Raw genomic sequence first — 15,233 nt, forward strand, 5'->3', positions numbered from 1 at the left:
TACTTGGACAGAACTAAAGCTTTCAGAAAGACTGAGCAACTTTTAGTGTCATATGCTGCAGGATCACAAGGAAAGGTAGACTATTTCTAAATGGATAGGTCATTGCATCCGTTTCTGCTATTCTCAGCATGGCAAATCAGTGCCTAAGGGTATTAGGCCTCATTCTACCAGAGCAGCAGCCACCTCAGCAGCCTTCCTCAGAGGAGTATCAACCAAAGACATTTTAGAGGCTGCAACTTGGAGCTCAGTGCACACTTTTACAAGGTACTACCACTTACCTCTTTACTCTAAATTCAGAGCAGGCTTTGCCACTGCAGTGCTGCAGGGCCTCATAGCCTCTCCTAACCCTATTTAGCTCAGCCACCCATATTCAGCTTTGGGATTCAACCCAAGAGTAATGATTGCAACAGTGTAACACGATGAACATAGTAGAGTTGTGTACCTACCATAAATGTAGATGTTCGAGTGTATTCACTGTTGCAGTCCAGGTTACCCACCATCCCCCTTTCTTTTGCTGAGGTTTATCTGTACTTCTCTATTCTATACAACCTATGTGGTGAATTTGCTTGTAGATGAAGGAAATGATTCTTTACTACATATATGTTTATTGGCATAATATATATATTTAGCCTACCCTTTTGGGGGCACCTGACATCTGGGGCAAGAAAAACTGAAGAAAATGGCGTCTGCTGCATCTTTTATACCCCTGGCGCACTGACGTCAGGGAAGAGGCGACAGCAACCGACGCCGGACCAGGACTTTGGAATTCAGGCTGACTGTGGGTAGCCTGCCAGCAGGATAACCCAAGAGTAATGACTGCAACAGTGAATACACTCTAACATCTACATTTATGGTAGGTACACAACTGTACTTTCCTCCTCCAGGATAGTTGGATTGCCCAGGGATGCTTTGACATTTGATTGGCTCCTGGGACTTCTGTCTCCCTGATTGTAAAAATTTCTTCAGAAGGCAGCCTGCTGCAGAGCGACTGTGATCCTCATAGCACCTCTCTGGCCTCATCCAGGTATGGTCCCCCCTTCTATTGGCTTCTTCTGAAGTATCCCTATTGAGTAGTGAATCCCATTCCAGATCTCATTTATCATTTGAAGGTCAGAAATCCCATGCTTTCAGAGGCTGTAGTTTACATTTTCTCATCTCAAAAATGTTCAACTAGAAAAGTGTATTCCAGCAAGTGGAGACGTTTTGCAGTTTGGAGTCTCTTGGATTCTATCCCTTTTCTGCTCGTTTAGAATCTGTTTTAGATTTTCTTTGAGTTGTTTCAGTCAGGTTCTAGTTTATCTACCATTAAGGTCTATTTGTAGCCATCTCTAACTTCCACATTGGCAGGGCCACTGTTCCTCTGTCTTCCCTTAAGATTTCCAAGGCTTTTCTCAAAGGTACCCTTTTGCTGTATCCACTATTGCGGTGGTGCTGCTGCGGTAGCGTTGTCGCCTTACAGCAAGACGTTGTCCCGTTCAATTCTCAGCTAGAGCGTCTTCTGTTTGTAGACATGCGTGAATGGGTGTACCTTCATTGAAGGTTGTGCGTCAGGGCTGGCAACTCGGCACGTAAAAATCTACTGCCAATCATTAGTGGACCGGAGATCCGCTGTGGCGACCCCTAACCGGGAAAAGCCGAAAGAAACAAACAAACCCTTTTGTTGTATCCCTCAGTTCACGATCTGGTCCCCCCTTGGAATTTGCCATTTGTAATGCAGGTCCTTCTTTTGAACCTTCAGCAACTTCTGACTTGAGGCTGTTCTCTTGGAAGACCTTGTTTTTGGTGTCTGTTCCTTCGGCAAGGAGAGTTTGAGTTGCAAGCTCTTGATTCTTCTCTTTATTTGGTATTCTCCAAAAACAGGGTCTCTCTGCATGAACCCTTCCTTTTTGGCTGAAGGGGGGCTGTACTTCTCCCTGTTTTTCCCACTTTCTCATACAAAGATGAATATCTTCTGCATTGTTTTGATGTGTGTACCAACTGAGATTGTATTTGGACTGCACCAAGGCCCATAGCCAATTCAGTCAGTTTTTCCCTCCTTTACAAAATCCAGGTTGTGCTCACCTTTGTGTAAAGTGGCTTTATCCAGGAGGCTGCCAGATTGTATTTTGTTTGCAAATTCTTTGAAAGTTAAGACACTTCTTTGCAAATGTTAGGGGGTCATTTTGCCTGGAGGAGATGGCTACTTCTAGAGCTTTATTCCTGGAGTATCAATGGATGAAGTTTGTGCAGCTGCAACTTGGATAGGTCATCACACATTTGTTTTGCATTATAACCTAGATATTTAGTCAAAATACAGGGCTTCATTTGGCTCCACTCCTGTGCAGAATATCCTTCCTTACTTCCTTCCAAGGATTTTTTCATAGCTGGGGAACTATGTCCCACAAGTGGAAGCCAGACTGAGTCCACAACATCAGATACAAAAGTTATGCAGTCACCATAAAGATAAATGCATGTTTGTCTCCATCTGGTTCAACCTTCCCCCCTTCCAGCCACCACCTTGGCCTGTTACAACAAACTTTACTTTCTGAAATGATTGAGTAATGGAGGCTGTCATTCCTTATTCTTGGAGTCCTACATCCTCTTTGGTTAAGTAAGTTTAGTTGTAGGATAGAGGTGGCTTATGTATGGCAAACTTGATCTGAAGAGTAAGGTGAGGAGTGGGGGATTGTGGATAAGGGAGGTGGAGCCTTGCAAAGTCAGATGGAATTGACTAGTGTTGGATCCAGTAGCACACAGGTTAAACCAGGGAATGGACAACATGGATCTGTCATTATGGTAAGTACATAACTTTCATTAAAAAAAAAGTTGAAAAATGTTCTGAGGTAGTTAAGAGCTGATGAAAAGACTTGGATAGCATAATGTGATTTTCCTAAAAAGTTCTGTTTTCCTGGGGCTGGCCTTTCAACACAAGCCCATTATTGAGATGTGAAATGTGATAATGAAGATATTCTTAGAAAAGTTAGGAATGGTATTGTGTTGATGATCAGGTCACTGATGTGAACCAAGTGTGTAGTTTCAGTGGTCATTTTAGAGTAGTATGTTTCAGTAATGCAATGGAGTTATTCTATGACTAGAATCATGTACTTATGTTTTCAGTCATTAAAGTATTTGATGTTGTTTAGTTTAGCTGTCAGCCTTCCATAAAAGTGACGGTAACTAAAATAATTTTTTGTTTACTTTTTTCTGCCTGCCTGCCTGCCCCCTCCCCATGCCTGCCAGCCATATGGTCACCTATCTTTGATTGTGCCCATTTCCTCCTTTAACAGGTGAAGGCTAATCAAGGTTGCTTCTGTTAAACAGCCATCAGGGAATTTTCATAGAAGGTTACTTGGCTAACTGCCTTAGAACCAATTTATGCCACACTTAGGGCCACATGCGTCAAGCCTGGGGTGAGTTTGAGGTTTCCTGTCCATTGGTCCAAATTGTTTGTGAATAGGCTTAGGGAAGAGCTCTGTTTCACATAAATTGTGAGTCTGTTCCAAAGAGGTAATCTCTGGGACACATCTACCCCTCCAGCAAGTTTTGGTTGTGTCACGGATTAGGTTTAGTTCTTGGATCAGACTTCTGTTTTTGTGACTGACACATATCTTCACTTGAAACTTGCTGCTCTTTCCTATGTGGAAGTGTGCACTTGTGATCAAATCTGTCACACAGCCTTGTGTTCCCCCATCCATTTGATGAATGCCATGCACTTATCCACTAATTACCAACATTGCAGTGGGCTTAACTCTCTCTGTTCTCCAAATATGGGGAGAGCCAGTGTGTCAGCAACCCATTCTTAACTTCTGTCACTGAACCCTTCAGCAGCTGGGTTACTAGCTGTTCCAAGGCTGTGTATCTGTTTTGTAGTTGGCTTGGTAGTAAAGCTATTCGCTTGATTTTTAGAAGAAGAACTTTGATGGGTTGACTGACTACTGGCTTAGAGAATGATTTACGTAGCTTGCAGGAATATATTCAGTCGCATAGCAGACTATGAATGTGTCACTTGAGATAGAAGAATTGTTGTTGCATTGACTCTTTGCCACTGCAAGCTGCATTGACCATGGCAGAATATTGACATCCAATGCACAAAGTACTTTTTGAAAAATATTTATTCATTGTAAGGTAGGCAAGCATCCCAAGTATTTGTGAGCTGAAAGTATGTGATAGCATCATATGAAACCGTATTTTAGCTGGTGTGCTGTAACTTGTTCTGAAAGAAATGTTAGCCTTTAACGTAGACTGTTCTTTCATTCTGCAGTTGTTGCCATGCTTGGGATGTTATCGCCTTCAAGTAGAGGGGCATTGATGACTACATCTTGCTTCCTGTTCGTGTTCATGGGGTAGGTGTTGCTATTTTAAATGTTTTATCTGTTGATACTGGTGTACTCGTAAGCATTGTTAGTTTTCCTCCTGAAAAGTTAGACATATTTTATCCATCTAAACTCTTGTTTTCACTACATCTGAGGAGAAAAAATTTAGTGGGATGTGTTGTAGCATACTTGTATCCACTTTTTTGTGGATACCATGTTGCAGTACGTGTCTGATAGTTAAAGTGCATCTTAAACCGATTAGCAACTGCTACAGTGTGCTACTAATCCACCATGAGTTCATCCCCCCCTTCGAGGGAGCACTATTTTGTCATCTCTTCAGGTCCAAAAGAGTTTTATTACCTGTCCCTCAGCATCCTTGAAAAGATACTTGAGTTTCGTGTGTGTGAAGTTGATGTGATCAGAAAAACTCCTGTTCCAACTTATCCTGTTTGAGTCAGCTTATTTCATTTGATAATATGTTGTGTAACTTCCCTAGCGCAATTAACCTTTCTCCCACTCAAGCAGGATCCCCATTCATACCCTAACTGGGTTTCAATTGCCATTTGTTTTGGTAACATTTTCAGGTCAATTTACAAACATCATTTGTTTCTCTAGGAAATAATACATGTTTATTGTTTTATATAATTAAAAACATTTGTACTAATATGCTGCATGTTCTCTTGTTTCTTTGGGCAGGTATTTGTGCCTTTATTCTAGATTGTCACTGTTACTTGACACCCCAACAAAGGGGTTGAGGATGGATTGATTTGAATTTACTTCTGCATTATAGACGGACTCTAATTATTTTATAAGCTTTTAAATTGGTTTACCTACTGTTTAAGTATAATATTTTGACTGGTGGAGGCCATTTCTAAAAATGATCGTTTGTAATCACCACATCTACCCACTTACAGAACACAGACCAAAGCCTTTGATTTCACAGCTACATGAGCAGATAAAGAGCATTATTAGACAGACATTTAGGAGTAGGAATTGTGCTATAAAGCCAGTCAGCTTTAGTTAAAGTGACTCTGCAAAAATAGTAGGGGGTTGGATGTGGTACAGAAGAATGTTATCCACTAGTGCCAAAACTGCATCCTTTTATCCCAGTGTTTATCATTGTACAATCCACAGCATTCCTCTGTCAATATTCATAGACTGACAAAGCTCATGACATCTGCCATCTAACAGCTCTGATACCCATTGATGTTTATAGTCAGCGTTGCAGCGCTGATTCTTAGATGTTCCTGCCATGCAAAAGCCTGTGACCAGCCTGCTTTCCAGAGTCTACTTACATCTTCCCTAGCTGATGGACATCTGAAGACCAATGTCTAAGTATAAGGCGGGAGTCCGTTTGGCTCCATTTCAGTTCTTTCTAGCCATGCAGTCTGATGCACTACTTGGTTTTTATCAAACATTCACAGGCCAACATTGGCTCGTTTTTCTCCAGAGTAATTCCTCCTAACATTCAGGTAGTACTCCACTGGGAATTTTTCTCTTCTGATTAATATTTAAAAAGGTCAGTAACTGCTTAAAGTATGGGAAACAAGTCCTGTAGAAAGATTTTCATTCTTTCTGTTTTGTCAGGTCCTCAGCACAGCATTTCTAATTCTGAAGATTGTGCTAGGTTTCTAGCAAAGACACTTAAGCATAGGGCTAAAATACTCAGTCCACATGGAATCTTCAGACTCAGTTCCCACCTCTTCACTGTCATTCCTCTGCTTCTTGCTCAAGAAACACAAGGACAAAATGTTAAAAGAAAAGGATTCAGCAGATACCAGCAACACTTCAGCACCCACATTAAAGTCACCTAAAGACTCCAGTTTGGCACCTTTACAGCCCCCTGGCATGACCAGTTGAATGACTTCTCCAGTGCCCAAAGCTGCTCTGCAGGCTTTGGCTTCTGTCCCTCATGTGTTGGTTACTGAGGGAAATCATTCTTGTTTGGAAGAAATCTAGAGAGCCCAGCCAGACACATCTTCCTACCACAGAAACTTCTTCCAGTAAATGTTGGAGGGATACTTCCTTTAAAGAAGATTTTAACTCCTCGGGATCTGACTCTTCATGATAAGGAATAAAGTGCAGTTGTGGAAAATCTTACCATAACATCAGATGATCTCTTCACTGTTGCAGTATTCATAACTTAAGGGATCTCCCGCCAAGGATGACCCAGTATCCGACTCATATACCAAAGACTTTAGTACTTGCAGGCGTCATATGTTACATGTACACTTCCATGCAAGGCATAGGGCATAAAGGTGACATACGGATGCACACACTCAGAATTTCTTTCCTGCCAATCCGAATGCCTTTCTCCTGTGCTGGTTACTAAGCTCTGTTTCAGATAAGTGCCCCTTTGGGATTTCTCCTTATCTTTTTTTATTTAATGTTGGTTGAGTTCATCCAGAAAGGGAAAATATCAGTTGAGCTATCCTTGGCAGGAGATCCCTTAGGTTATGAATACTGCGGCAGCGCTATGGAAGGAGATTTGTCCTATTCTGAGCACTTCCCCCTCGATTGTGTTCTGATTCATTCATATTTTCTGTTCTGCTTCTCCCCCAAGGACTTATCCTTCGGGTATACTTTGCATAAGATGGAGTCTTAATTGTGAGAGCAGGAAATTCTCTCGGGTCCAAACCCTTTATAGAGATCTTATAAGTCTATCTTCCCCCAGACCACTGGCTATTCCCTAAGTTCATGTAGTGCTGGAGGATGTTTCTGACATCTCTCAGCACCCAGACACACTGCCACCCGCACCAAGGAAATCAGCTCAATTGTATAGAGTGCTTGACACTCACTCACAAGCATCTACAAAAGACCCCAAATTTAATCCTTCAGTAATGTCTACAGAATCTTCCCTAGCTGGTTCTAAGACTGTAGCTAGACACCCTTTACCAAATGCCAGAGAGAGTAGACTGCTGTATAGATTTAGAGAAAAAGGCATATAATTCTGCTGCCGTCTCTATTAGGGCCATTAATTGCTAGATATGATGTCCTTTTCATTCATTCCTCAGCTGATAGGTTTTGGATCTGACTTTAGATCTTACTTGGCTGCATTTACTAGAGACTCTGAACCAACTCTCAAGCTCCTCCCTTTACCCATAATGCCCCAATCAACCTGCAGTACCTCAAATCTCATTTGCATGCCATATGGCTACAGATGCATATCCTTGTCACAGAGCTTAGTGATGTATTTTTCAATTTCAGTGAGTGCAGTTTCCTTGCCTATTTCATGTAGCATTGCTTATTCTTATCTCTTCCTCCCTTAACTAGTTTCACGAGTTTCTGTGTCTATTTTTTGCATAGGGTAGCTCTCAGTACAATTGTCGGTACTTCTTCCTTTATTTCTTTCCTTCTTCCTACCCTTTAGAGGGTAACATCTTTATCTACCATTGTTTCTTAAAAAAAAAAAAAAGTTGGTTCTCTCTTTACAATTTCTTCTTATAATTATGGCTGATAAACCTACTCAGTTTAAGAAATGCATTTCCTGTGGGCACAAGATCCCTAATTTTGATGTACTGTACTTAGAGAGTGCATCTGTTGTCTGGGTGCTTCACACTTAAATACAGATTCCTCCATTTGTGCAGGATTTAATTCTAGGGCGTTTAGCAACCGTCATAACAAATTGGTCCTAAAGGGTTTTCTACAATCTTCCTCCTCCTCTTCTGTTCCAGGGGCAGAAACCCCCACAAAAACGTAAGGCCTCTTCAGAGGCGAAAGAATCAAGAAAGCGGTCTCCAACCCTCTCTCCTAAGTCAACTCCCTCTTCAGAGCTTCCTACTGAAATTAAAAAAAAAAAATCTGATCCTACACCCTGGGATCCAAAATGAAAACAGATCCAACACCTTATCATTCTAAGTCTCCAAGGAACCCAGTCCAGGAGTTCTGTCTGGAACCTGTCTCTCCTCAGCTCCATTCTCCCTTCCTACAAGAGACCCCAAGGAGAACATCTCAGCCCCAATCTACCACTTCCTCCATCAGGTCCTCCAGGAGCTTTTCTGAAATGAGTGGATAGGATGATGAGGAAGTTCCTCAGAGTTCAGATCCAGATGGATGTTTATCCCAGCTCAGTCTCCCATCGGATCCATGAGCCAGCCTCCCTTCCATTTCCCATACTGTGATTTCTCCTTCTGCAGCCTGTCTGGTGATTTCGGATCTGAGAAACCTGAGATTGTAGATATTTGATCTGAAGACAACTAGGTCTTCGAGTCAGACTGCTTCCCTGACTTGTTTGACACCAGTTCCCTTGGACCAGGATGAGTTTATGAGCCAAAGCATTGGTGCTGGGTTTAAATATGAGGTTGTCGGAGCTGTCCCCACCCTTTGGAGTTGCAGCATTGGACAGCTTGGGCCCCCCTCCCCCTTGAAGACAGGGGTCTGGGCAGGGTAGGGGCATGCTGGCATCTGGAGCTTTGGCGCCATTATGGCCAGCTATGGTTTCTCCTGGTCCTTAAGCTTTCAAGGTGATAGAGAGGGTTTCCTTCATCCAAGAGACACGACTGCTCTTTGATCCTACAACCCACCTGCCATTGGGTCCGATTTCTGATCCTGTCAAACCTATCGCACATGGACAGCAGACAGCCGTCCCTATCAATTATCCAGACAGTCCCCCTGAAAGACTTCCCCTCTCTTCGGACACCTCTCTAGACCATTCCACGTAGAAAGCTCACTGTTAAGAGAACATGCAGGAGGAGCCACACAGACTCCCCTCAGGAGTCTCTCACCAAAGGCACTGACTTCGATGAAGGAGAGGTCCCCAAGGTCTCCACCAGACGATGTCTCCTTCAGAGACATCTTAGAAATTCTCAGGCAGAAAGTTAGATGGTCCTCCGATTTCCCTTCCCAGAAGGAGTCAGTGTTCCTGGAAGCTTTTCTCTCTAGCCCATCTATATCCTGGATAACTCCCCCAGCTGATGAGCTTGTAGATCTAGTCTCTAGCCGGACGTGGAAGGAAGCGGATTCTGTAGAACCAATTCCCTGTCATCCTTCTAAGATCCTTGCCTCTCCTAAGGACAGGCAACACTGGAGCAAGGGGCTCCCTGTTAATGCAGTGGTTGTGGCAGCAGCCACAAAGGAGGAGCTACCAGAGCAGAGCTGCTCTGCCCATTGCCCAACAGTGAAGTCCAGGGTGTTGGGACAAATTTGAGAAGTGTATTTATGCCTCAGCGACCTTGGCTTTATGATCTTCGAATTACTTAGCACATATCACTAGGCTGCAGCAGGATTTGACTAAAGAACTTTCAAAATCCCTCTTAGTCCTTGTCCATGGAGAACTTCAAGAAGTCTTTATAGCTGGCCACTCTTGTAGCCATCTCTAATGCGTCCATCATGCCAATTTCCTCTGCTGCCGAGGTTACCTCACAGGTTCAGATGTAGCCATTAGGAGACATCCCTGGATCTGCTTGTGTGACTTTCTGGAGCTTTTCAAGCCTTCTTTCATTAGTGTTTCGTTTGATGGAGTGTCCTTGTTTGGCTCAACTGTTAAGGAAATGCTTTCCTGCAGGGATCAGTATGAAAACCCCTTGTCTGCCATAGGGATATGTTTTTCTACTCCTTAGCAATCCTTTTCCAGGAATCAGCTAGGAGGTAGGAAAATGTGATTCCGTAACTTCCAGGGTCCTTTGAGAGTCACATTGGGATGGGGATATCTCCAAAAACCACAAAGAACTGGAACAGTTGAAAGAAGGCACACTGTAGACCACAAGTAAAAGTTAAGCGCTTTTCGTTTATGTCAAATCATAAACTTCTTCAGACAATACATTGCAACTCAACTCACGTTTAAATACACAGTAAAAGAAAGTCAACCAATCAACAAGTAGAAAAACGTTAATTAGATTAATGACAAGTACAAATAGACACCACCCCCTTATTAAGAAGTCATTAATAAGTATACAAAAATGCTATATCAAACATTTACCACACAGTATTCAGTCAAAAACAAAGAAATTTTTTAAAATCTAAAACATGTATATCAAATACATTTATAATAATTCATTTTCATCCTAACCTTTACTAATTCACCTAAATAGTTTAACGCCTTAAGCTTCTAAGTCTCAGTATACTGCTTAACACACAGCCATCATTAATACCTGGCTGATGATAAGCGTTAAGCTTAATTTGCCAAGAAAGTTCCAACTCTTCAAGTTTTAAAGAGTCAGGTCCACCTCTTGGGTTGGCATGGACTTGGTCAATAACAATAAACTTGAAAATGTGCCCAGGAAAAGAATTAACATGTTTCGCTAGGGCGTTTTCAAGTTTGTTTCCTAATAGCATAAAGGTGTTCATATATGCGTTCACGAAGCTTTCTCTCGGTTTTGCCCACGTAAAACGCTGGGCAAAACTGGCACATGGCTAAGTAAACAACCATCTTAGAGTTACAGTTGTTCCTCAAATTCAGATAGTAAGTCAAGTCGTTTACTGTGAATCTATTAGATTCCAGTATGGAACCACAATAGTTACACGCTTGGCATTTATACATGCCTGGAATTCTAACAGATTTAGATCTATTTCCTTCACAAAAATTCTTAAGGTTTCTACCTTTCTTATATATCACAACTGGTTGTTCCCCAACGCTTGTAAAAATGTTCAAATCACCTTTAAATATATCCCAGTTTTTCCTAAGGATCTTAAAACAAGAATCACTATTTATGTTGTAAGTAGTAATGAAGGACGTATTAAATTTGTCTGGTCTAAGATGTTGATTAGACTGCTGTTCGAGATCCATATTGGGGGACCTGGTGATAGGCATTGGGTCATTTGTTCCATTGTTCAACAAAGGCACATAGACTAAGATATGCCGTTTATGTGTTACTTCCTGGATTAATTCATTAATAAGCTGTGAAGGGTACCCCCTAGATTGAAACATTTCCTTAATAAATAGGCATTCATGGTTGAAAACTGAGTCCAGTGTAATAATACGTGCTGCCCGGACTAACTGTCCTTTAACAATAGCACGTTTCTGGTGGTGCGGGTGGCAACTCGTATAGTGGAGCATGGAATTACAGTATGTTTTCTTCCTATGGATTGATGAAACAAATCTCCCTAACAAAGTATCCTTAGTCAAAGTGATGTCTAAGTAGTCAATGTTAGAGACGTCAAAATTAAATGTAAATTCCAGGAACAGTGTAGTTGAGTTGAGATATTCCACCAATAATTCACTTACTGAAAAGTTGCCATCCATTAGGATGAAAATGTCATCCAAAAAACGAGTGTAAAATACGATGTTATCTTTAAACTCGTTGTTGTTAAATACAAACTGGTGTTCCCAGTAGGCCATCACCATGTTGGCCACACTGGCCCCACATGGTGAGCCCATGGCGACGCCTACTTTGACTGAGTTGGTCGGAGAACTTGACAAGAAAATCAGATTTAATAGTGAGTTTGCTCGGTACAAGTTCGAGTACAACCGCATTTTCACCAGTATTGACACGTACTTAAACAAATTGAAACAAAATAAGGTGAAAAAGTTGGATAGAGATCTCAAGGCTTACCACGATGGTAAAGCCTATCCAACACCTTCCATTTCTCAGACGGGCTTCAAAGTCAATAGCGTTGGTCGTGTTCGACCTGTGACAAGTAATGGCCAAGACTTAGAAGACAATAACGATGAAAGGGAACAGTTTCCTGATAATGGGACACACCAGCTTGGTTTGAATGAACCGAGTTTTAGTAATGCTGCTCCTAACCAATTGGGTAATGCACCTGGCCACTATAATCTGAGGTCAAATAACCCTAATTTTTTAGGGGGGAGACAGAAGCAGCATCAACCAGTTCATCAGAACCAAAAGAGGAAACAGAAGAACAATTGAATTGTAACGTGGTGCCTCTTTTATTAACATCTGATAGGGACACAGTGTTCAATTCTATGGACTTGCTTGACACTGACGTTTCTGGCGACCTAGTTGTTGTCAATGAGGATTTGTTTCATGTTCTTTTGGTCAGTCCAGTCCCAGTAGTAGATACTACAATTGTTGTAGAAGGGGACTTGGCCAGGAAGGGTCCTGTGTTACTAATGAATGATAAGGGTGACTTCACTGTATATAACTTTTCAAATGTGAATATTACCTCTGAAGTTGTTGAGTTACTCTCTAAAGGTAACACTTATGTTCCACCCAGGAAACTAGACTTAGTTAGAACCATTATTGATTTAAAGTTATACACCAGGAAGCTCAACTTTAAGGTTATGTTTGGTGACGTCCCACAAGGTGAAACTAGTCAGTTTTACATTCCTAGTACATTTAACCCTCCGCTTAACCCTTTGATCAAGGTGTTCGAACAGTTTTGTGAACTTGACATCCGGAACTTAGCGAGGTCTGCCCCTTTTGTAGTACCAAAAACACATAAATTTGGTGATATACAGAAGGAAAGGGACAGTCTTAACTTTATTAAATTAAACAACTTAAGAATTTGTAAACCTGACAAAGGAGGAGGTGTAGTGGTCTTTGACCAACTTGATTATGTCAATAGGATGGAGACTTTATTAAATACTGTGTCTTACGAAGCTAGTTCCCGGTCCGAGATTAACAAAGCATACAACAATATAAAGAATGTGATCGAAGATTTATACATTGAGGACAGAATCACCCGTGACATGTATAACTTTATGGTTACTAGTTTCCCGAGGTTCCCTTGTCTTTTCGGGATCCCCAAAATCCACAAAAGTGTTGAGAACCCGCCTATGCGACCGTTAGTGGATAGTAGGGGGTCCCCTACTTATCCCTGTGCGAAAGTGGTTGACCTTATTTTGCAAAAATACTTAGCCAATTTAAAACAAATCTGTAAGGACTCATGGACATTTCTCAGTAACATCAATGCATTAGAATACAAACCTAGTTACAATTTTTTAACTATTGATGTAAAGGATTTGTATACATGTATCCCCCATGTGACAGCAATAGAATGGGTTGGAGAAATGTTGCGACTTCTTAACTGTCCCACTGACGACATTTTAATTGTTGAGGAATTATTGGATTTAATTCTTAACAACAACTTCTTTGTGTTTGAAGGTGATTTTTACCTCCAAAAAGTAGGCGTCGCCATGGGCTCACCATGTGGGGCCAGTGTGGCCAACATGGTGATGGCCTACTGGGAACACCAGTTTGTATTTAACAACAACGAGTTTAAAGATAACATCATATTTTACACTCGTTTTTTGGATGACATTTTCATCCTAATGGATGGCAACTTTTCAGTAAGTGAATTATTGGTGGAATATCTCAACTCAACTACACTGTTCCTGGAATTTACATTTAATTTTGACGTCTCTAACATTGACTACTTAGACATCACTTTGACTAAGGATACTTTGTTAGGGAGATTTGTTTCATCAATCCATAGGAAGAAAACATACTGTAATTCCATGCTCCACTATACGAGTTGCCACCCGCACCACCAGAAACGTGCTATTGTTAAAGGACAGTTAGTCCGGGCAGCACGTATTATTACACTGGACTCAGTTTTCAACCATGAATGCCTATTTATTAAGGAAATGTTTCAATCTAGGGGGTACCCTTCATAGCTTATTAATGAATTAATCCAGGAAGTAACACATAAACGGCATATCTTAGTCTATGTGCCTTTGTTGAACAATGGAACAAATGACCCAATGCCTATCACCAGGTCCCCCAATATGGATCTCAAACAGCAGTCTAATCAACATCTTAGACCAGACAAATTTAATACGTCCTTCATTACTACTTACAACATAAATAGTGATTCTTGTTTTAAGATCCTTAGGAAAAACTGGGATATATTTAAAGGTGATTTGAACATTTTTACAAGCGTTGGGGAACAACCAGTTGTGATATATAAGAAAGGTAGAAACCTTAAGAATTTTTGTGAAGGAAATGGATCTAAATCTGTTAGAATTCCAGGCATGTATAAATGCCAAGCGTGTAACTATTGTGGTTCCATACTGGAATCTAATAGATTCACAGTAAACGACTTGACTTACTATCTGAATTTGAGGAACAACTGTAACTCTAAGATGGTTGTTTACTTAGCCATGTGCCAGTTTTGCCCAGCGTTTTACGTGGGCAAAACCGAGAGAAAGCTTGAGCATATACGAACATCTATATGCCATTAGGAAACACAAACTTGAAAACGCCCTAGCGAAACATAGTAATTCTTTTCCTGGGCATATATTCAAGTTTATTGTTATTGACCAAGTCCATGCCAACCCAAGAGGTGGACCTGACTCTTTAAAACTTGAAGAGTTGGAACTTTCTTGGCAAATTAAGCTTAACGCTTATCATCAGCCAGGTATTAATGATGGCTGTGTGTTAAGCAGTATACTGAGACTTAGAAGCTTAAGGCATTAAACTATTTAGGTGAATTAGTAAAGGTTAGGATGAAAATGAATTATTATAAATGTATTTGATATACATGTTTTAGATTTTAAAAAAATTCTTTGTTTTTGACTGAATACTGTGTGGTAAATGTTTGATATAGCATTTTTGTATACTTATTAATGACTTCTTAATAAGGGGGTGGTGTCTATTTGTACTTGTCATTAATCTAATTAACGTTTTTCTACTTGTTGATTGGTTGACTTTCTTTTACTGTGTATTTAAACGTGAGTTGAGTTGCAATGTATTGTCTGAAGAAGTTTATGATTTGACATAAACGAAAAGCGCTTAACTTTTACTTGTGGTCTACAGTGTGCCTTCTTTCAACTGTTCCAGTTCTTTGTGGTTTTTGGAGTTTGTTACAATTTTTATGGGGATATCTCCCCTAGAGGCAGGGGAGGGGTTCTATTAAGAAGATATCCTTGTGGCAGGGGATGCCCACAGAACCAGGGATGTTCATCGTGTTACACTGCTGCAGTCATTACACTTGAGTTATCCTGCCATCAGGCGGTCCCGCAGTCGGCCAGAGTTCCAAAGTCTTGGTCCGGCGTCGGTTGCGGTCGCCTACTCCCTGACGTCAGTGCGACAGGGGTAT

General features: G+C 41.1%; 1 protein-coding gene across 1 annotated transcript in view; it reads left to right on the forward strand.

The window, feature by feature from the left end:
- Nucleotides 1-15,233, forward strand: part of TM9SF4 (transmembrane 9 superfamily member 4) — a gene marked incomplete in the record, with an annotated part of 2,004,758 nt that overhangs the window by 876,032 nt on the left and 1,113,493 nt on the right. Inside the window, 1 exon segment of the mRNA XM_044090345.1 lies at nucleotides 4,241-4,322. Coding sequence (XP_043946280.1) covers nucleotides 4,241-4,322 — 82 coding nt within the window.

Source organism: Protopterus annectens, chromosome 12.part0 (assembly GCF_019279795.1).
Source record: "Protopterus annectens isolate FY-2018-M chromosome 12.part0, PAN1.0, whole genome shotgun sequence".
Lineage (NCBI taxonomy): Eukaryota > Metazoa > Chordata > Ceratodontiformes > Protopteridae > Protopterus > Protopterus annectens.